We start from the raw sequence: 23,845 nt of genomic DNA, 5'->3' as shown, positions 1-23,845 counted from the left end.
ACAGTAAAAATGCAGGCAGGGCACAGGACAAAGCAGTAGGAACAAAATGTATGTGAAATGCTTCGAAACAGTAATGTTTTACTATGTGATTTTTAGTGTATTTAGTGAATGTAATTTTTAAAAATTTTTAAATTTCCCGCTGGTTCCGTCACCCGTACCTCCCGTACATCCCGACGCTCGCAGGGACCGGAACCAGGAAGACGGATGCCGCCATCGGTCAGAGGAGATGGCCGGGGATGCTGCAGGGGACACATCACGGAAGCGCAGGACAAGGTCATTGATCTCTATCCCTGAGCAACTCTGCAGGGTAATCCCGAGTGTAGCTCGATAATTAACCCTGAGCTACACTTGGGAATACCACCAGGGAGGTTAACAGTACAGCAAGGAAAGCTTCCACAGTATTGACAAAATTTAATTTTTTTCTGCTCAACACTAATGTGCCAAGGGCTAGTTGCCTTGAAAGGCCTAAAGGTTGTATTGCTATCGAAATGACAATAAGGTTGTGTTATTTTTATACATTTGGAGAGACGAAATGGCAATGAACATTAATAATGACAGGATTACTTCACTGTTGTGATGAATGTTTTGCACTCCCCTTCCCCAATCACCTTATTGCTCAGTTTGCAGTTCATATGATTAATTGCACATGGTTTAAAATCAGTGAAGCGCTTGATGCTGCAAGTATTAGTCTGCACCGTTTATTTGCTACCATAAATGCTTGCTAACACTGAGATGTTAATGGCAGAATCCAGATGGTTGAATGGTGGCAGTGAACTCCATTCTGCTATTTTTACCTACAGGTAAGCTTATAATAAAGCTTACATATAGGTAAAATGAATATCTCCTAAACATGCACCATTTAGGAGATACTCCTGTGAGCAGCAGCCAGTGACTTCATCGGCCAATGTGCTCTGAAGGGATGACATACTCATGCTGTCCCTTCAGAGCTCTGTGCCATGGCCGTGACTCCCGTGAGCATGCATGGAATTGTCATCATCGCAGCTTGGCCAACCAAATGACCAGAGCCATGATTTAAATTTGCAGGGAGAGCTTTTTTTTCTTGGAGGAACTTTACTACCGCTTCAAATTAGGACTTTATTCCCCCCCTTCCCCTTCCTTATTGAGGGAAAAATGGGGATTTTAGTAGTCACAGAAAATTCTTTGCTTGGAGACAATTTAGGGTCACAAGAATTCTTAGACTGTTGAGATATACTGACACCTACAGGAGAAATGGACACTGGCAGCAAAATAGCCATTGGCCAGCACAGTCATCATTCCTCGGTTTTGTGGCAAAGTAGCACTGAGAGCATGCAAAAAACACTAATCAGCTGCAGGAAAGGAGAGACTTTGTCTCACAAGGAAACTCCTAGCATGGAAGCCTAGAGATTTACACTAAATTAAGTATGCCTTTAATGTATGATAATAAATGTTATGGGAAGCAGCCTTTCTAGCTGTTCGCATCATAGGAAACACAAATTCAAAGATTCAGCCATGCCATTAATGCCAGCAACTCTGAAGTAGGATGGGAAAACAGTCCTTGAGACAGAATATCCTGACAAGCTGACAGAGCTCATCTCCCAGCAGTCTTACTAGGACAGTGTACCACATATGCCTGGACAAGTCCACAGCAAAAAAGATTATCAGAATGCCCTCTATCTCAATCCTGCAGAAACAGATTGAAAGTTGTTTCAGAGGATGAAAAGTATAGATCAGGATGTACTGATTCTATGGAATCATCACATCATCCACTGCTTGTGCTAGGTACCTTGAAACAAACCTGTCCAGTTTGTTGTTAATCCTGGATGCAATGAGGTCCACATTAGGTGACCCCACCTGCGACACAGGACTTGAAACATTGAGGAAGCCACCTGACAATTGTCTACACCTGTCTTGTCATGGTTAGACTTTTGGTTCACCTCTGAGGGTTGATGCATGCCAATGATGTAGCTTTGCGCAACTGAATTCAAACCAGCAGGATGTTACAACACTGCATGGACAGCAAAATCACCTGAAGTTCCAGTATGTTGAGTGGGAGACTCTGTTGATGACAAAGTCCCCTGCATAGCAGTGTACCAGGACTACTCCTTAGCTAGAAAGGCTGGTAACCATCAGGGAGATCTTTCAGAATATGATAATTAATGAATCCTCAGCTCATGAAGCCAGCAGGCCAAGGTCAACCTGTTCCTTGGTACATAAAAAAATTGATCTGATCTGTCCAGGGACCTGATGGACTTGTCCCAAGATGACAGAATCGGAATCAAAGTAGAGGTCTGGAGAGAAACTTCAAACAGTTGCAGCAGTGATATCTGAAGGTTCTGGATTCACCCAAACTGCTGCAGCATCTGAATAGGGAAGGCCCCTCTTTCTTAAAGAAACCTGTGCTCACAGTTTTTCAACAGAAGTTTGTCAAAGTATCCCACAATGGAGGTTTCACAAAAGCAAAGCAGGGATAACAGTAGGGCTTACACTTTATTAAAAACCCAAGGTGCAGACATGAGGACGGAAGTCAGGACCACTGACTAGTAGTTTTGGGAACAAGCAAAATGTAGAAAAACATAGGTGTGCTGGAAAGATGGGGATATGCATGTACGCGTTCTTGATATCCATAGGAGTCAGAAAGTTTACCTCATGAAGGAAGGCAATGAGAGGAATGATGGATTCCATTCAAACTTTCTGTATTTAAACAAAGACAATCAGAACATGAGATCCAAGATGGGGTGAATGCCCTCCTTGTGTATGGGAACAATTAACAAGTTGGATGAAAAACCCCTGAGATCGTTTTGACACAGGAACCATGCCAATGGCATCTTCCAGAAGACCTAGAGATTGTGACACAGGAAATTTGGAGGTGAGAAAAAGCGCAGAGGAAGGGAGCAAAACTCCATTTTGTAGCCCTGGGATACTACCTCCTGCATACAAATGTCAAAGATTCAAGTTGTTCAAGCATTCTGCCACCTTGGAAAGTGGGGGCTCATTGTTATGCAAAGGATTTGGCAGAAGTTAGGTGCCAGACCAAGCAGCTTGGAGGGTCTTAACTAAAGAGTGGAGATAAAAAGGAAGATTTCCTAACAATTCCAATGAAGAAGATGGGTTATCATGCTATAAACAGCAACCTAAGTGAAATTAAAATTGCAACTATTTGTCCATTCACACTCCAGAGTACAATATTAAGGAAAATACATTTTTAGACTTTGGCGTATTTGCCACTGACCAAAATCCATCTAAATGATTCTTCTTCCAGAGAGGGCATAGGGTTCACATCTATAAATGGATCAGCAGGGGGAACCTGATCTGAACCAGAGAATTCCAGCTTTTAGTTGAATTTCGTAGAGGAGGGGGTAAAGAGGTCATTAATGACCCATAGGTCAGGGGTGTATTGAATGTGACAGTTGCAGCAGCTGGGAGGGAGCTCAGCTGCACTGAGAATGCAGTCTGTATGGACACTCTGGCCTCAGTGCACCTGTAAACTCTATGCATCCTGTTACCAACAGGGAGATGAATTTGGGGCAAGCACCAATTTTTGTTGTGGACACTCTTTACGAATTCTACAGATAGTGTCTTGTCACTGAGGCATACTGCAATATAAAATGTACATTGACTCTCTTAGTAAAAGCAGTCTATAGCAGCTTAAAGTGGTTCTAAGCAATATTTTTTTAACCTAAAAAAAGAAAACATGTTATACTTACCTACTCTGTGCAATGATATTGAACAAAGTGGCCCCTTACCTATTCTTCAGAGGTCCCCTGTCGGCACTCTCTGCTCCTCCTCTTTTGAGTGTGCCCTCAAAGACACACAGAGTGGCTCGGCTCAGCCCTCCACTTACAGCATTTGATGGACAGCAGAGAGAAAGGAGAGCACCACTGCTGCATAGTGGTGGATCAAGTGAGGACTCGGGTAAGCCTTTGGGGGGCGTGGGGAGGGGGTGGTATGATACAACTAGTAGGGCGTTTTTTACCTCAATGCAGGGAATGCATACATTTTTTGACTTTAGGATCGCTTTAATATAACAGGAAAGAATCACAGTTAAAAAAAGTGGAAAATAGTATTTCTCTCACACACTGCCCAGTAGCTGTTTAGCAGCTTCTATAGAAAAAGCCTAAAATAAAGAAGAGGAAAAATTCCTCAACAGGGTATATGACCATACAACACATGCACAGCATGGAGCCATCAGAGAGTGAACGGCTATAGTTTTTGTCCTGATACTCAGTATGCAATCCCCAGAAAATACTGGCCTGGCCTGAGTAGTGGAGTGATGCCCAGGAAAAAACTGGCAAAACCATAAACTCATAATCTGAATAGAGAGGCTTTCAGGATTTAATATATCTGGCAAGAATTTACCAATAAATCTTAGCTAACTGGAGAGACTTCCTGAGAAAAGAAAATCTTCCAAATGAACAGAGAACAGCAGAACTGAAGAAAACATGTTCACTCTCCTGAGAACACTAGCAAAGAACAGACCATGATGGTTGTGGGCGTGGTTATCCAATGCATACCATTTTTTTTCTTTTTGTTAATTTCTCTTGTCAGCCGCAGTATAACACAGCTGTCTATAAATGTTAAGACAGCCTGTGCCCCTCAATGGACAAGAAAGGAAAAGTATTGCCATGTCCTACTGTCCCAAACTTCCTCCTTCATCCAATGCTACCGGTCCTCTTCGTGCAGAATGACAGTCAAAGATTACAGTTCTGCTTTAAGTACCAAGGTCAAGTTACTAAACACTGTACATTTGTGTCCAATCAAAACCATACTGTCACGATGATATTAGTATGTCATGCAACTAAATCATAAAGCGGAACTGCATTGAAAAACCGACGTTCCTCTCTTCTGCCGCCCTCTCTCCACTGTCAATGATGAAAACATTTTTTTTGTTGGGTGGGGAGAAGGAATGGGTACCTATTTCTGGCACACACCCTTTCCCACTTCTGCTGGAATTGCCTAGGCGATCCCAGTAAACGTGTGCCCCCTCTCTCCCTGCCCGGCACTTCCTGGGACCTGTGACGTCCCTGTGGGACCATTCAAATAGTGCAACTCGGCTTGCGCATGAGGAGTGGGGAGCTGGACTTGAAGCTGCAAGGAGTCACAGCTGACTTCTTACAGTAAACATGCTGGCACCTGGGACCCGAAGATTGTGGAAGAACCGGCCTGCGTGAGGACATCGCTGGATTCCTGGACAGGTGAGTATCTTTTTATTAAAAGTCAGCAGCTACAATATTTGTAGCTTCTGACTTTTATTTTTTTTTTTTTTAAAGAGACGGAAGAACCTCTTTAGGTTTTAGATAGCTTACAATACTGGTTATAAATAATTGAGGCTTTAACCATTAGCCACCCGGCCAATGGCCGTTTGGCGGCTTCAAAAGTGCTTCGGCATTCCGGGTGCACGCCATTTGGCGTGCTCCCGCACATGCGCAGTTTGCGCTAATGCAGAGCCTCGCAGCAGCGCGATCTGTCACCGGCCGTGTACCTCGGACACGGCCGATGACAGATCTGAGTACCGGCCCCCCCGTTGCTGGTACCATGTGACCTGCTGTGACCAATCACAGCAGGTCACATGACAGTTCTATACAATGGATGGCTTCATTCATGCCATCCATTGTATAGTAGTGCCTAGCTGTGAATGGTCACAGCTAATCAAGTAACATGTCATGTGATTAGCTGTGACCAAATCACAGCTAAGCACAAAAAAAAAAAAAAAACCTGAATGAATCGATTTCATTCAGGTAAATGCTTGCTTATAGCAAAGTAATTCTTTGCTCTAAGCAAATTGTGTAAAAAAAAATATATATATATATACTGATCACTTCCCTAAAGTAGTACAATGTTACTATGGTAACATTGTACTGCTTTGGTCATAGTAAAATATGAAAAAAAAATCTTAAAAAAAAAAAAAAAAAAAGTAATAAAAAATTAAAAATAATAAAAAAATAAAAATATATATATATTTTTTTTTTTCATACTGTCACCAGTCAGTGTCCCATGCCAGTTATATGAAGATACTGTACTGCACTGGTGACAGTATGTAAAAAGAAAATAGTGAAAATAATTTTTTTAATTTTTTAATTTTCCGAAAAATGACAAAAAAAATACAACTTCAAAAAACTCGCCATGCCTCTTATGAAGTACGTCGGACTGTCTACTTTGCAAAAAGGGGTCATTTGGGGGATATCTGTACTGTTCTGACATTCTTGGACCTCAAGAAATTAGATTGGCTGTCAGTACTTCAGGATTGATCAATATTCAGATCTATCCCATAGTTTGTGAACTCTATAACTTTCCTACAAACTAAATAATACATCCTAATTTGGGTTATTTTCACCAAAGACATGTAGCAGAATACATCTTGGCCTAAATTTATGAAGAACAATTATTTATTTGTAAACTTTTATAACAGCAACAAAGAAAAACGTGTTTTTCAAAATTTCTGGTCTTTTTTTGTTAATTTAGCAAAAAATAAAAACCCCGGCGGTGATTAAATACCACCAAAAGAAAGCTCTAGTTGTGTGAAGAAAATGATGACATTTTAGTTTGGGTACAATGTTGTATGACCGCGCAATTGTCATTCAAAGTGTGAGAGCGCTGAAACGTGAAAAATGGCCTGGGCAGGAAGGTGTAAAATTGCACGGTATTGAAATGGTTAATGCTGCATGCGGTGTCAGAATTTCCAGATTTGCTCATTTTGGAAAGCAGACATTAATGTGTACCATGATTCATTTTTAATTGTTATAAATAAAAACCCCAATAAAAGAAACATAAATACATCTTATTTACAGCAGTTTATGGAGGCAGCAAAAAAATACATATCACGTTGCAACACAGTACTAAATCAACAACCACAGTATAACTTGAAATGTGATCAAGTTTCAGTAATATCTATTTTTGTTGCAGGTGAGCAGGAGTGGCTTTGTATTACATGGAAAAAAATGTGTCACGGTTCTGCCAAGTCTACCTATCTGACCGTGAAGAATGGAAAGGCATTCAGACAAGATCACAGAAAGGCTGATAACAAGGTGTCAGCTGTGAAAAGCATACTGACTATTACATGTTATTTGTTTTGTCCTAGTCTTTTGCCAAGTAACAGGAATTAAATGTTCATATATACTATGGAATCATATAATTAATACACAAAATGATTTTTCCTTGTCTCTATCAAAATAACAATTCACAATGTAAATTTCCTTAACTTATAAAATAGTAATCATCAAAAAGAGTGTTTACTAGGGTAAAGGACGAAGCTTCGCATACCTCACCTTTTACCTCAGGAAAAGGAGGGTTGGATAAATAACAAATGTCCAAACCAAAAGACCAACCAGTTTAACCACTTGCCTACCAGGCACTTATACCCCCTTACTTACCAGGCCAATTTTCAGCTTTCAGCACTGCTGCACTTTGATTGACAATTGCGCGGTCATGCAACATTGTACCCGTATGAAATTTTGATCATTTTTTTCTCACAAATAGAGCTTTCTTTTGGTGGTATTTAATCGCCGCTGGGCGCTTTACTTTTTGCGCTATAAAGAAAAAAAGTGCAAATAATTTGAAAAAAAAAAAAAGTTTCTTTGTTTCTATTATAAAATTTTTCAAACAGGTATTTTTTCTCCTTCACTGATGTACGTTGATGAGGCAGCACTGATGGGCACTGATAGGCGGCACTGATGGGCACTGATAGGCAGCACTAAAGGGCATTGATAGGCAGCACTAATGAGGTGTCACGGATAGGCGGCACTAATATGCAGCACTGATAGGCGGCACTGATAGGTGACACTGATGATGGGTACTGATAGACGGCACTGACTGGCATCACTGCTGGGCACTGACTGGCGGCACTGACTGGCACAACCCCTGGGCACTGACTGGTGGCACTGACTGGCAGCACTGCTGGGCTGCACTGGTGGGTGGGCACAGGTGGGTGGCACTGGTGGGCACAGGTGGGTGGGCACAGGTGGGTGGCACTGCTGGGCACAGGTAGGTGGCACTTCTGGGCACAGGTGTGTGACACTGCAGAGTGGCACAGGTGGGTGCACTGCAGAGTGGCACAGGTGGGTGCACTGCTGGGCACAGGTGGGTGATCTGCTGGACACAGGTGGGCGGAGCTAGTGGGCGCACTGCTGGGCACAGGTGGGCGGAACTTGCGGGTGGCACTGCTGGGCACCGATCATCAGGGCACTGATCATCAGTGCCCTGATGATCGGTGCAGATCCCCGCTCTGACAACTGCCGGTTCTCGGCAGTACTTTCCTCACGATCTGACAGCGTGAGGGAAATGCAAGTGCCGGTTCTCGGCTATCTGCGGTCGGCAACTAGTTAAACAGAACACCATAAACCATTTTACAGGGAAAAGGTGAATAAAAATATGAAGGATGAGAAGGAGACTTTCTAACTCACACCCACAAGTTTTTCCAGGGTTGTGGTAGCAACACCCTTACACTTGCTGATGACACACAAATCTACCTCTCTACTACTCACCTCACTCCTTCAATCTCCTCTCACATTACTAACTGGCATATCAGCATGGATGTCACACCATTTCCTCAAACTCAATCTTTCTAAAACTGGGCTCATAATTTTCCCTCTAATCCGTGCCCCCTCCCCTTACTTCTCCATCAAGATCAATAATACAACCATCAGTCCCTCCCCTCAGGTCAGGGTGCTAGGTGTAATCCTGGACTCCAACCTGTCCTTTCAGGATGAAATCCAATCACTATCCAAATCTTGTAGACTTCACCTCCGTAACATCTCCAAAATACGCCCCTTTTTAACCACTAAAACCACTAAGCAACTTATTCACTCCCTTGTTATCTCTCGCCTTGACTATTGCAACTCCCTCCTCATTGGCCTACCTAATCGCAAGCTACCCCCTTTTCAGTCTATCATGAATGCTGCTGCCAGACTCTTCCATCTTACAAACTGTTCCATGTCTGCCACCCCTTTCTGCCAGTTCCTCTACTGGCTTCCCATCGCCCAACAAATAAAATTAAAAATATTAACAATAACATATAAAGCCATTTACAACTCTACCCCAAATTACATCACCAATATTGTCTCCAAATATCACCCAAACTGTCCTCTCCGCTCCTCCCAAGACCTCCTGCTCTCTAGCTCCCTTGTCTCCTCCTCCCATGCTCATCTCCAGGACTTCTCCAAAAGACGCTCCCATCCTCTGGAACTCTATACCCCAATCTGTCCAACTATCATGTACTCTGTCCACTTTTAGGCGATCCCTGAAAACCTATCTCTTTAGGGAAGCCTATCCTGCCTTCAGCTAATAATCTTCTATTTCTCCCATCAGTTCATCTCCCACAGTTATTAACTTTTGTTCCACCAGCCCCTCCGTATTAGATTGTAAGCTCCCAGAAGCAGGGCCCTCCTAACCCTCCTGTACTGAACTGTACCGTTGCTGTATTGTCTCCCTTAAAATTGTAAAGCACCAAGCAAACTGTTGGCGCTATATAAATCCTTTATAATACACCATAACCTACCTGATTACATGGCCCTACTTAAGGGAATTCTGCTGTTGGAGAACAGAGTGTCCTGCTTGCTGACCTTCCAAGGAAGGACATGACTTATTAAGATGGATACTTCCTTAGTGGAAGAAAAGAGGTAATTTGTGTGCAGCACCCACACTGTTCAAGTGGGAAACATCCAATGAAGGGAAGCAATACTTTACAGTATAGGGGAAAACAGTGGGGAGACAAATGTTGTACACCAGACTGTCCATCATATGGAACCAGTCATTAAGTCAGTAATAGGGGTCGTTCTCAAGCTTTTTGGAGGTGAAGATCTTGAAGTCCATCAGAAGTCAGATTTAAAGACTGACCAACAAAGAGATCCTCTGATTTCTTCGGAAACTCTGCGTTCTGTAGAACCAGGCTATAGCAGTAGTCAAGTGGATATATTCATTAGGAGATAATCCCCACCCTGATCAGAATTTGGCAAATACTGGAACGTGTTGGTCCAGAAAACCACTTTTGTGCATTGCCCAAGCTGGGCCAGGTTCTAACAAGGAGGCGAATCAAAAGGTAAAGAGGATCAGCAGAATAAGGGAGACCATTTGAAAAGGAGAACACCAAACAATTACACAATGCTTAAAAAAAGCAAATGGGAAGGATCTATAATATTCAAGGAGTGTAAACAATATGGCAATGGTTTAGCAGGAACTGTCAGTTTACAGCACATACTCTTGGTCTCCTGACGTTTCCTTGTCACCTTCTCCTGAAGGTGATTTCAGTAAAATAGGTGCACTAGGGTGGACATAGAAGTGAATGCGGTGAGTAAGGTTCAAAACTATGTAATACTGAAGCATCAAGCTCTCAAGGCAAGGGACTAATAGAAAGTGATCCCAGTCAATCTTTCAAGTCACAAATCTCTTAAGACAGGAATAGAGTTTGAAGAAAGTCAAGCACTGCAAGGTGTACAAACAACCTTCATGCAAAGAAACTCTACTACAGAGAAGAGTCTGGAAGCAAATGAGATACCAATCTCACAATGTATTTCTATGAAGGTTTGAATTAGAGATCCCAGGGTGCAGAGAACCTTAACAATTCTAATGCACAAAGGATGCAATATTACCAAAATGGAGTAGCCATTAGAAGAGAAATAAAGACTTCAATAATTACCTCTACTCAGAGAGGGTCAGAGGCCCTTCACCAGCATCTTGTACTCTGGCTTCTTCCAGGTGCTGGGCTGCAGCTGTCTTCATTGGCTAGTGTGGGATGACATCACTCCTACACATGGGCAGGAGTTCAGTCATCTTGGCACAAAAGATTTGTGCTGGAATGTAAACTGTACAGCTCGGTGTACAATCTCAAAAAGTCTGCCATTGCTTTTCTCTTTTGCAATAAAGAGGCTGTCTGCTCACAGTTTTTGAAATAAAGATTTTAGTTACACTTTAAGATGCCTGATATACAGTTGCAAGAAAAAGTATGTGAACCCCTTGGGATTACGTGGAGTTTTGCATGAATTGGGCATAAAATGTGCTCTGAATGTCATCTAAGTCACAACAATAGAAGAACACAGTCTGCTGAACATAATACTACACAAACATTAGTTGCCATGGTTTAATTGCACATAACATGTAAACATTCACAGTGCAGGGAGGAAAAAGTATGTGAGGCCCTAGCTTAATGACTTTTCCCAGAGCTAATTGGAGCCAGGAGTGAGCCAACCTTGACTCCAATCAGTGTGATGATATTTGATGTGTTGCTGACAGCTGTCCTGCCCTTAAAAAACACACACCTGCTTTGGGTTTGCTGGTTTCAAGAAGCACTGTCTGATGTGAACCATGCCTCGCAGAAAAGAGCTCTCAGAAGACCTACGATCAAGAAGTGGTGACTTGCATGAAGCTGGAAAGGGTTACAAAAGTATCTCCAAAAGCCTTGATGTTCATGTGTCCATGGTAAGACAGTCTACAAATGGAGAAAGTTTAGCACTGTTGCTACTCTCCCTAGGTGTGGTCGTCCTGTAAAAATGACTGCAAGAGCACAGCGCAGAATGCTGCATTAAGGTAAAGAAGAATCCCAGAGTGTCAGCTAAAGACCTACAGAAATCTCTGGCACATGCTAACATTTTTGTTGACACATCTACAATAAGGAAAACATTAAACAAGAATGGAGTACATGGGAGGACACCACGGAGGAAGCCATTGCTGTCCAAAAAGAAGATTGCAGCACGTTTGAAGTTTGCAAAAGAGCACCTGGATGTTCCACAGCACTACTGGCAAAATATACTGTGGACAGATGAAACCAAGATTGAGTTGTTTGGGAAGAACACACAACACTATGTGTGGAGAAAAAAAGGCACAGCACACCAACATCAAAACCTCATCCCCACTGTAAAACATGGCGAAGGGAGCATCATGGTTTGGGGCTGCTTTGCTGCCTCAGGGCCTGGACGGATTGTTGTCATTGATAGGAAAATGAATTCCAGAGTTTATCAAGACATTTTGCAGGAAAATGTACGACCATCTGTCCGCCAACTGAAGCTCCGCAGAGGATGGGTGATGCAACAGGACAATGACCCAAAGCCTACAAGTAATTCAACAAAGCAATGGCTGCAACAGCACAGAATACGCCTTCTGGAGTGGCCCAGTCAGAGTCCTGACCTCAACCCGATTGAAATGCTGTGGCATGACCTTAAGAGAGCGATTCACACCAGACATCCCAAGAATATTGCTACACTGAAACAGTTTTGTGAAGAGGAGTGGTCCCAAAATTACTCCAGATCGTTGTGCAGGTCTGATCTGCAACTACAGGAAATGTTTGGTTGAGGTTATTGCTGCCAAAGGAGGGTCAACCAGTTAATAAGTCCAAAGGTTCACATACTTTTTCCTCCCTGCACTGTGAATGTTTACATGTTATGTGCAATTAAACTATGGCAACATCTAATGTTTGTGTAGTATTATGTTTAGCAGACTGTGTTCTTCTATTGTTGTGACTTAGATGACGTTCAGAGCACATTTTATGCCCAATTCATGAAAAACTCCACGTAATCCCAAGGGGTTCACATACTTTTTCTTGTAACTGTATCCCCCCTCACCCACCTCATCTCTCACTTTGCTACCACTCCCCCCCCCCTTTTTTCCCCCCAAACCCCTCTTTTCCCACTTTACTTTTCCTACTGGGGTTTGTTGATTTCTCCCCTTCTAGAAAAACTGTATATCTTAGGGATGTAGATCATTATTATTATACAGGTTTTATATAGCGCCAACAGTTTGCGCAATGCTTTACAATATAAGGGAGACAGTACACTTACAATACATTTCAGTAAAGAAGGAATAGGAGGGCCCTACTCATGGAGCTTACAATCTAGAGGAAGGGGGAGGTGGTACAAAAGGTGATAGCTGTAGACAATGTTCTGATGGAGGTGGCTCGAGTACAGTTCTTAGGTGGAGGTGGGGTAGGCTTCCCTGAATAAGTGAGTTTTCAAAAGTAGCCTAAAGGCAAACAGGGTGAGGGCTGACTGGACATACTGCAGTAGGGAGTTCCAGAGGATGGGAGAGGCTCTGGAGAAGTCCTGGAGGCGAGCGTGGGAAGAGGTGACAAGGGAGCTAGAGAGCAAGATGTCTTGGGAGGAGTGGAGCGGGCGATTAGGACGATATCTGCAGATGAGGTTGGTGATGTAGCTAGGGGCAGTGTTGTTAGTGGCTTTGTATGCTGTGGTTAGTATTTAGAATTTTATACATTGGGTTAGTGGAAGCCAATGAATGGATTGGCAGAGAGGGACAGCAGTCACTGATCGGTTGGTAAGGTGTATGAGTCTAGCAGCAGCATTCATAATAGACTGAAGGGGGGATAACCTGTGTAATGGTAGACCAGTGAGGAGGGAGTTGCAGTAATCCAGGCGGGATAAAACCAAGGCGTGGATAAGTTGTTTTGAGGTGTCGTTGGTCAGAAAGGGGCGTTGAGGCGGCAGGATTGAGCCAGTGATTGGATGTGGGGCCCAATGCACAACATGTCAAGGAGGTATGCCTAACACAGGATCAAGTGTCTTTACAGCCCTTGCATCTGTACAGTCCTAGTGGCATGCCTATGGTACCAATCCGGGAGCTGCACAATCAGTCAAAAAGACTGGTGCATAGCTGGGTACGTGGAACAGGCATGCAGATAGGAGAAATTTTCTGTAAAAAAACAGTCATTTACTCTGCAGAGAGAGGACATTTGTCACCTAAGGACACATAAAAACAGACTTGCTGTGAGTGGAAACCGTCTGCGACGTAGTAATGTACATATTGTAGGCCTTCCAGAACGCACTGAGGGAAGTAATCCCACACAATTCATCAAAACTTGGCTAACAGAGATTTTTGGAAAAGAAGCTTTTACTCCTCTGTTTGCAGTAGAACGGGAACATCGTACCCTCACTAGCTCTTTGCCTGCTGGACAACCAACCAGACCTGTGTTGGCGCGTCTTTTCAATTACAAAGATAGAGAGATCATGACTACGACAGGCTAGGGAGCGCTCCAACATTCAATTCAATGGGGCTAAAGTTTTCTTTTACCCTGACATCTCAGCGGAGGTGCAGCATAAGAGAGCTAAATTTCTTGAGGTTAAAGGTTGCCTCCGAACCCTGCAACTGACATATGTGTTGCTGTACTCTGCTTGCCTGAAAATCAGTGCCAATAATCAGTCACACTTTTTTGATTCTACTGCCGCAGTCTCAGATTGGGTGGACATGCATGAAGCTCAACAGCAACATCGTCCACGCAATCCGGATGACTGACTTTTGCCTCCATACCTTCTTTGATAAGCTGGGATACCTGATATGCCTTGTTCATTCCTCACCGGGAAGTTATTTTTGTAGATTGATGCAATACTGAGCTCTACTCACGATTGATGTAAGATCTGAATAATCGCACTAGTGTTTGAATGGCAGTTAACAATATGCGATTCAATCCATTCGCACCTGGGTGTAAGCAATCTTGCCCAGTGGGTAAGCGAACACTTTTTTCCAGTTTTGGCCATCCTAACTACATTTTTTTTTGTGAGCGGTGCGGTGTCCTGCAATATAGAGCGTGGTCTTTCTGACTGTTTCAAGGGGGCAGTGGAGCTTTTGATACTGAGCTTCTCCTTTACTAGTGATATCCTAACATTACTAACTCTACTCGATTTATGGAAGACATTCCTGTGATCTCATGGAACATTAGAGGCCTCAATAACCCATCTCACCAGGGACTCATCTCATCAAGGACAGTCTATGGCATGGTTTTCCTGGGCGGGGTGGGTGTATCAGTCCACCCACACCATCTATTCAGGTGGGGTGTGTGTCTTGATACATAAAACCATACCTTACTGGGAGCTGGTGTGTGAAACTGATCCCGAGGGCAGATTTGTATTTCTGTTGTGTAAGCTATACTCGGTTACCTGTGTCTTAGCAGTTGTTCATATACCTCCACCCTTTTCAACTAATATCTTGATATAATTGATTGGGTGGATTGCTGGCGTATGCGTTACCCCACTTCCCATCAGTTCTCCTGCTTCTCCAAAACCCATAGCACGCTTTCTAGCATAGACTTATGTGTTGGAAATTCATTAGCAGTTTCTCTAATTAAAATGATTACCTATAGCCATAGAAGTATATCCGATCACTTACCATTAATGGTCAAGTTACATATTCAACCTGGGTTGGCTCTCCCTCGGGCTCCGTGGAAATTAAATGCTTTTTGGTTGAATTTGATCACTTCCCATGACATGGTAGCGCAACAGATAAATGATTTCTTCCATCATAATGATATTCAACTCGACCCTTTACTTACTTGGGATACATTTAAGGCATTCCTTAGGGGAGTATTTGTGTCAGAAATATCTGCAATTAAAACTAAGATGAGGATGCATGAGGCCCAGGTTAGCCAATAGGCACAACTTTTGGAGTGTATGTATAAAGATAACCCAACTGAGTCTAACAAACAGGCATGGTTATCAGCGCAGGAGGTACTTCTTCGCCTCACCAGTTCACAGGCAGAGAGGAGGCATTTCTTTGTTAAACAAACATTCTATGAGGAAGGTGAGAAGACTGGCTGCTTGTTAGCCAAAATAATTCAGACTCAGCACTCAGTATAACCAATTGGGTCATTGATTTCCTTAACAAGTAGATTGGTGAATGCTCCCTACGCTATTATGGAGGAGCTAGTTCACTATTATACGGGCCTCTACTCATCAAAATCTTCTTCCACGTTTGAAGCCCTGGACGAATATGTTCGGGGTACCCCTTTACCTACAATCTCTTCTGCCCAAAAAATACTCCTGGACTCACCTATTACAATAGAGGAGCTTTCCAAGGTGACCAGTCTGTTCTTCAATAATAAAGCCCCAGGGGAGGATGGTCTCCCGATGGAGGTCTATAAGATATATGCTGATTCCGTGTTGCCACGAATATTAGTGGTGCTTCAGGCAGCCTATGACAGACGCACTCTACCAGCCTCCATGACCAGGGCCACAGTGGTACTGCTGCTGAAGCCAGACAAGGTGGCCACTGATCTCAATTCCTATAGACCTATCTCTTTGTTACAGTTGGATATGAAGATCCTAGCCAAAGTATTAGCACTTAGATTAAATAAAATCATCACCACAATAGTGAACCCTGATCAGGTAGGTTTTATGTACCAGACATCTACTGTTGTCAATTTACGTAGATTATTTATCGATATGCAAACGCCGGCTGACAACATGGGTTCCAGAGCACTGTTGTCGCTTGATGCAACTAAGGCATTTGATAGTATAGAATGGGACTATTTGTGGAGGATTCTAGAGAAATATGGATTCGGCGAGCATTTTATAACCTGGATAAAGCTTTTATATCATTCTCCCTGTGCAGCTATCAGACAAGGCGAAGCAACTTCCCTAACTTTTCAGATAGCTAGGGGTAACCGACAGGGATGCCCCCTTTCTCCACTATTGTTTGCATTGGCCATTGAACCTCTGGCGGTGCGAATTCGGGCTAGTGAGGAGGTGGTGGGTTTTCAATATGGTAACATCCACGAGAAAATATTGTTATATGCAGACGACATATTGCTTTTGCTTGGTGATACAGGCTCATCCTTACAAACAGCCATGTATAAAATCTCTCAATTTGGAAAATATTCTGGGATAATAATTAACTGGTCTAAGTCGGCCCTGCTGCCAGTTGATGGGGTCACGGACCCAGCAATGTCTACTTTCTGTCAGGTGACAATAACATCCTCTTTTAAATACCTGGGTATTCTCATTAGTTCCGATGTACTAGCCTACTGTCGCTTAAATCTAGCCCCGTTGTTGACTCTTTGTAAACACAAGGTGAAGATATGGTCTAAGTTCTGGTTGTCTTTGGCAGGTAGAGCAAATATTATAAAAATTATATTTTTGCCCTAATTGCTGTAGTTTCTTCACAATTCGCTATTAATGATTCCGCTGAAAACCTTCTCAATTATAAATACTATCTTTCGCACCTTACTTTGGGGAAATGCCCACCACGGATATGGATAGAACACTTATAGCATGGTACGGATAGAGGGGGGAATAGCTTTGCCCAATCCCTGGTTGTATTATCTGGCTAGCCAGGTGCAACATCTGGGTAAAGGTATGACAGAAGGAGGCACCACTAGTGCCATGGCTAATGATTCTATGCTACAAGTGATGTTACATTGTATGGCCTCTAGCTCATTACCAGAAGGTCTTGAGGCTCAATCTTTTTGTAAACCAAATAAGTCCTTACCTACTTATCGACTAATACATAAAATTTGGATCAAGGTCAAGCAGCAGGTTACAGGTCACATCGCATATAGTCCCATACGGAATAATGCGGCATTACCAGAACTGGCCAAGCTACAATATGCCTCTAAGTGGAAATCCTACGAGATAACTCATTTTTATTATTATTATACAGGATTTATATAGCGCCAACGATTTGCTCAGCGCTTTACATTACAGTGGGAGACAATACAGTAACAATACAGTTCAATACAAGAGGGATTAGAGGGCCCTGCTCCTTGGAGTTTACAATCTAGGAGGGCGGGGTGAGTGGCACAGTAGGTAGTCACTGTGGGGGATGGAGTGGTTGGAAGAGTAGAGGATACCAGAATTAGCAGAGGGCGGGATAGGCTTCCCTGAAGAGAAAGGTTTTCAGTGAACGCCGAAAGGCAAGTAGAGTAGGTGATAATCTGATAGATTGGGGTAGGGAGTTCCAGAGGATGGGTGATGCCCTGGAGAAGTCTTGGAGATGAGAATGGGAGGAGGAGATAAGGGAGCTAGAGAGTAAGAGGTCTTGCGAGGAGTGGAGTGTACGGTTTAGGTGATATTTAGAGATAAGATCGGTTATGTAAGTTTGGGCAGTGTTGTGGATGGCTTTATATGTCATTGTCAGAGTTTTGAATTATATCTGTTGGGAAACTGGGAGCCAGTGGAGGGATTGGCAGAGAGGGGTGGCAGATACAGAACGTTTAGTAAGGTGGATGAGTCTGGCAACAGCATTCATGAAAGACTGAAGTGGGGATAGCCTGTGATGAGGTAGGCCAATGAGAAGGGAGTTACAATAGTCAAGGCGTGATATGACAAGGGAGTGAATAAGTTGCCTAGTGGTTTCCAGGGTTAGGAACGGTCGTATCTTGGAGATGTTGCGGAGGTGAAGTCTACATGACTTTGTCAGCGATTGGATCTGGGGCTGGAAGGACAGATGGGAGTCTAGGATTACCCCTAGTACCCTGGCGTGAGGGGATGGAGTGAGGATGGTGTTAGCAATAGTTATGGTGAAGTCAGTGGGGGTAGCGCGAGCAGGGGGGAATACTAGGAGCTCAGTTTTGGAGAGGTTGAGTTTGAGGAAGTGGAGTGCCATCCAGGCCGATATGTCGCTTAGTAGGCTAGTGATATGGGTGGAAACTGAAGGGGTGAGGTGAGGGGTAGACAGATAGATTTGCGTGTCATCAGCATAGAGATGGTAGTTGAAGCCGTGGGAGTTTATCAAGTGACCAAGGGAGGAAGTGTAGATGGAGAAGAGAAGGGGTCCAAAGACAGAACCTTGGGGGATCTCTAGAGAGAGAGAGTGAGGAGGAGGTGGCAGCGTTATAGGTAACACTGAAGGAGCGCTGTGATAGATAGGAGAACCAGGAGAGAGCGGAGTCGCTGAGGTCAAAAGAGTGTGGTTTTTTGAGGAGGAGGGGATGGTCAACTGTGTTAAAAGCCGTGGAGAGGTCAAGTAGTAGGAGTATTGAATAGTGGCCGTTGGTTTTTGCAGTTAGTAGGTCATTAGAGAGCTTTAGTAGGGCAGTTTCGGTGGAGTGTAGGGGGCGAAAGGCAGACTGTAGGGGGTCGAGAAGGTTGTTGTCAGTGAGGTGGGAGCTCAGACGATTGTAGACTAAGCGTTCTAGGAGTTTAGAGGTAAATGGGAGCAGGGTGATGGGTCTAAGGTTGTTCAGGTTGGTGGGGTCTAGGGAGGGTTTCTAAAGTATGGGAGTGATGTGCGTGTGCTTTAGAGGAGACGGGAATGTACCTGTAGAGAGGGAGAGATTGAAGATGTGAGTGAGGGAGCATAGGATGGAAGAGGAGGGTGACCGAAGGAGTTGTGAGGGGACAGGGTCCAGGGGGCAGGTGGTGAGGCGGGCTTATGAGAAGAGCTTTAGGACCTCTTCGGTGTCTACCTGCCAAAGACAACCATTTGAAACATATATTCGACAGTGGTCAACTTATATCATTTGATACATTGAAGTCTAGGTATAATTTAACGTCTACAATGTTATTTTATTACATACAGTTAAAACATGCAGTTGCCGCTCAAGGCCTGTCAGCCTTATGGCACTCCTCCCCCATTATCAATTATTTGCACTCAGCTACAACAATTAAAGGGATTATTTCTTGCTGCTATACCATGCTTCTGTCAGATTACTTAGAAAAATACCAAATAGGGCTGGTGGGCAGTGGGAGCAAGATGTGGGGGCTTTTGAGGAAGGCCAGTGGGAGGCTGCTCTGCAGTCTATCCATCTTAGCTTGTTGATGGTTTCTCACCTTATATCACAACTGTATATTGTACTTAGGGCTCATTATACACCAGCTAAAATGTGTATGAGGGGGCTACGCCAGGACTCTCTTTGTGGCAGATGTAAGTGCTATGGTGGTGCCCAAAACTTCATCGATACTGGCAGGAAGTGATCACTCTAAATTTAGTGTTTCAAACTAACCTACTTCTAGACCATAAACAATGTCTTTTAGGTATTTTAGATAAGGTTACCCAAGATACATTTATACTAGAAGCCCTCTCCAAGGCTGTGTTCCAGGAATGCAAGGCTATTGTGCGTTGGAAATCAGAAACTCCCTCTACTATGTAGGATTGGAGGCTGAATATGGAAACCATCTTACGATACGATTGTTTAATTTACCAACATCAGGGGTGCCCAGGTAAATTTGAGAAACTCTGGGAGGCAAGGTTGGCCACTTCGGGTTTAGCCCCATTGGATTTGATAATGCATAGGCTGTTGTAATTATCCTTTCATGATGTGCTCTGCCTGTTGTTCACCTCGATTATCATGTAGGGAGATCTATCTGCTCTATTTTCCACTGGACCACTGCTGGAAAGGGACATCTACTGCTCTGTGTGTGTGGGGTTCCACATGTGCCTTTACTGCATAATAATACCACAATCTTGTTGTACTTATTTGTTCATTGGACAACTGATAACACTGGGAATTTTCTTTTAGTACTTTTTAGTTCTTTGTTAATGGCTGATTCTTTTGTAATGTGTTATATATGGTACTGCATTCTGTACTATGTATGCCTTAAACATTAATAAATAATATTTCTGATTTTAAAAAAACTTTCAGTACACTACACTGATACTTCATACAATTTTATTAGCTTTCCAAAGCCATCTTCTGTTAACTACAAAACACCTCCTTCATATGTAATGGAAATGGGGAGGTGTTTGTAGTCCAAATCAGGAGAAAAGAGTATGATTACAATGTTGCTTCTTCGCAAATACATTGCAGTGAGTGAATATCGCCACTCTAAGACAGGAAGCGTATTACTGGTAGGATACTCCTACCTGAAACATAAAACTAAGACAGCCACCATATCTAAGGATTGGTAAGCTGCCATATATTATACTTTTGTAGTGGGACTTTAATCTACAAATTATGATCAGATACTATTTCCATGTGTCACTGTATCTGACAGGTAGATTTCCTATTTGTTGAGCCAGCTCTGCCTTTTTATTTAAACATGGCAGGGCAACATACATACCACTGATTAACCTCAATGACATATTGGACTACTGTGACATTATGAAGATAAAACTGTACCTGATAGTCAGAAGGCATCAGAGAGGGTCCACCAGAGTTAGCCGCTGAAGGCCCAATGCGTGGTTTCTTGTTTGGAGGTCCTGTGTTAAGACTGGCATCCTGGCTATGCTGAAGTGTTGCCCCTGTTGCTCCTCCTCCTCCTGTTGTACCATTGGTCTGACTGCTGTTCTGTTGCTGCACCTGCTGCTGCTGAGCAGCTGTCTGCTGTTGATTTGCTGTTTGTTGCTGGTGCTGATTTTGTGCCTGTTGATTCTGAAAAGGTTAACAACGTTTATTAAAAGGAAACATATAATACTTTATAAGTATAGGACTAAGAAGTATATGAAAAAATGTCTTGAACAGACAGCTTTAAAACAAATTGAATAACACCATGCTCGTTCACATGAGAACATGGTGCAGGAATCGGGTGTGTAATCTGCTGTAGGTGTCAATATTAAACTTAATGCCAAACACAGATTGCAAATGCAGTGCATTTGCCTGCACCAGATTGCATGGTATCGCAGTACCATGTGATTTGGTGCATTGATTTCTGGAAAAGTAGTGCATGCACTACTTTTAGTATGATTCAGTGTGAGTTCAGCTCATTCAAATGAGTTGTGCAGGAATTGTACAGGAACGTGGACCGTGGTCCTGCATGATTCAGGTGTGAACTTGCCCTAATACTAACAGTATGTTCAAAAACAGAATGTTCTTTTTCTGTTACATATTAATTTAGTGGAAAAGAATAAAGTTGAAGTAATACAGCTTATTGGCTGAATAGATTGAAAATATGAATTTTTGTGGGGGTTTTTCTTGCACTTGTAGGCAGGCAATGTAGGCTGCTGCATGCAGGTAGGCATCTTATGTGTCCTGCAGTATATTCTAAAAAATAAATTTTACAGGAAAGTTAAAAAAAAAAAAATAATCACATTTTCTTATTGGTACATTACAGGACACAGTCTTATACCACTGGGGCATCCAAAAGCAATACAAATGAGGGGTAGGTACAAGCAAAGCCAACAGGCCCAACAACCCCAAAATGTAACAGAGGTGGCTCAACAGAGCTTCCAGAGCTGCATGAGGATCAGCTGGGACTTAAACAATTACCTGGTTAAAAGAATGAACAAATGTTCAGGCGACAGCCTTGCATTTTCATAATAAGATGCTGGATTCTGAAAGACCAAGAAGCACCAACTGCTCAGCCACATCCAGACAGGGAAATAGGAACCCTTGCCCTAGAGGACCTAAACCTAGAAGATGAGCTTTCAAAGCCACCTAAGAAAGTGAAACAAAAAAAAACACTTTAGGAGAAAAAGAGTCCCTGGTCTCCAAACACCTTGTTCATCTGAAGGACAAAAATAGGTTCCTTACTAGTAAAGGGCACAGACTCAGAACCTGCCTCGCAAATTCGACAACAAGGTAGGCACCCTTTAGAATCAATATAGACAGAAGATTATCCTTGATAAATTCAATAGGTGGTCCAGAAGAACCGACAGAAAATGTGGGTGAGATCCTGTAGACCATTTGGGAAAAATACAGGAAAAAAAAAAAGTGAACAATCTGCATGAAGGGCTGCACAAAAGCATTTGTGTCTCTGCTGAATTCCAGTAGACATGAATGAGACTGCTTGCATGTGGATGCATAAGTACACTTGTGTGAATGAGGCCAAAACCAAGAGGAGAAATCAGCACAAGGGCAGAAGATCTAAATGATCTGGGAAGGCCCACAGGCTTTCCTCCAGAAACCTGAACAAGGCCCGAGTACCACATTTTACAGATTAGGACCCTTCTGATTATTGGCTGCTTGAGCCAAAGTCAACGATTCCCTCAAAAGAAGGTTGTCCAAAATCTCACTGTTGAAGCAGAACAGCAACAGGGGATAGCAGCTTAGTAGGATTTGAGGTGCTGTGGACAGGTTCAAGAAAAGGGGAAAATGGGGACATCCCCAATGCCACAGGGGTCAAAAGGCCTCCCAAATGGTGAGAAGTAATAAGCAACCTTGCAAATTCAATGCAGGTAGTACCCAACAGGAGCAGTTAAAAACCACAATCTCAAGTTAGAGAAACTGTGTCAAAGCAACATGAATTCTGCCCAACCCTTAGAGACAGAGATGGAAATTGCAACCTGTAGCCTCTGGATACAACACTATAACCCAAATGCGAACATAGAGGGCTTTGAAGTTAAAAGTGATTCTAAGAGCGGAAGTTTTTTTTAGCTTAATGCACTCTATGCATTAAGGTAAAAAAACTCCTGCAAGCAGCTACCCCACAGCACCCCTTACTTACCTGAGCCCAATCTCAATTTAGCAATGTGCACAAGAGCAGAGGCTCTCTCTCTCTCTCTCTCTCCTCCTTGGCTCAGACACAGTGGAGGGAGCAATGGGCCAGGAGTGCTGGTGGGGGACCTCAGAAGAAGAGGATTGTGGCTGCTCTGAGCAATACCATTGCACAGAGCAGGTAAGTATGACATGTTTGTTATTTTTAAAAAATAAAAACTGAACATTTAGGGTCACTTTAGGCTGGTCTTAAACAGCCAGTGCAAATAACTCCAGGACTAGGGGTTATGCCAACAGAGTAATGGTGTCCCCATGCACCTAAACCAACCCACCAGAATGATAGGATAGACTTCATCAATGTCCCCAGCTGAGCAAAAGCTGAAGGAAAAAACAGTGATGGAATCTAGATAAGAGGGAGAAGCAGACCAATTGCTATTCTTGCGAACGAAACTAGCCAAGTTTCTGTCCAAATAGAGATAGGTTTAGGAGCTGAAGAGCCCATAGAGCTGCTACCCTTGCACCAAGACATACTATACCAACAGAAAAATATATAAGAAAATCCATTATGGATTCCAACCAATTATCTCTTTGAGGGTGTACCTCAACCTGGATATTTAACCAAAATAATTGAACATTTAAGGTATATTAACAATCCAAATTATTGAAAAGTAATTTGTTTTAGAAAATAATCGAGTTTATTCAATGCAAAAGATTAAAAGAGAAATAAAGTGTACTGCATATAAAACATTCTCAAAGCACTCCTTATAAGAACCATCAAAAAATCTCTTGTAAAAGAAATATCTTCTTATGTCCATGTAATGAGTATATATTTACAAATATGCAAGA

General features: G+C 42.9%; 1 protein-coding gene across 2 annotated transcripts in view; it reads right to left on the bottom strand.

Moving 5' to 3' along the window:
* The window catches only part of CDK19 (cyclin dependent kinase 19), a 287,493-nt gene that overhangs the window by 5,086 nt on the left and 258,562 nt on the right, over positions 1 to 23,845 (bottom strand). For both annotated transcript variants that reach the window (XM_089664589.1, XM_089664595.1), the window contains one exon: positions 20,747 to 20,998. In XM_089664589.1, the coding sequence (XP_089520715.1) occupies positions 20,747 to 20,998 (252 nt within the window). The remainder of the gene's footprint in view (positions 1 to 20,746; positions 20,999 to 23,845) is intronic.

Source organism: Staurois parvus, unplaced genomic scaffold (assembly GCF_062004578.1).
Source record: "Staurois parvus isolate SC_StPar_1 unplaced genomic scaffold, SC_StPar_1.0 ptg000048l, whole genome shotgun sequence".
Classification (NCBI taxonomy): Eukaryota; Metazoa; Chordata; class Amphibia; order Anura; family Ranidae; genus Staurois; species Staurois parvus.
Note: the sequence above shows the minus strand (reverse complement) of the source record. Positions and strands in the feature narration are given on the sequence as shown.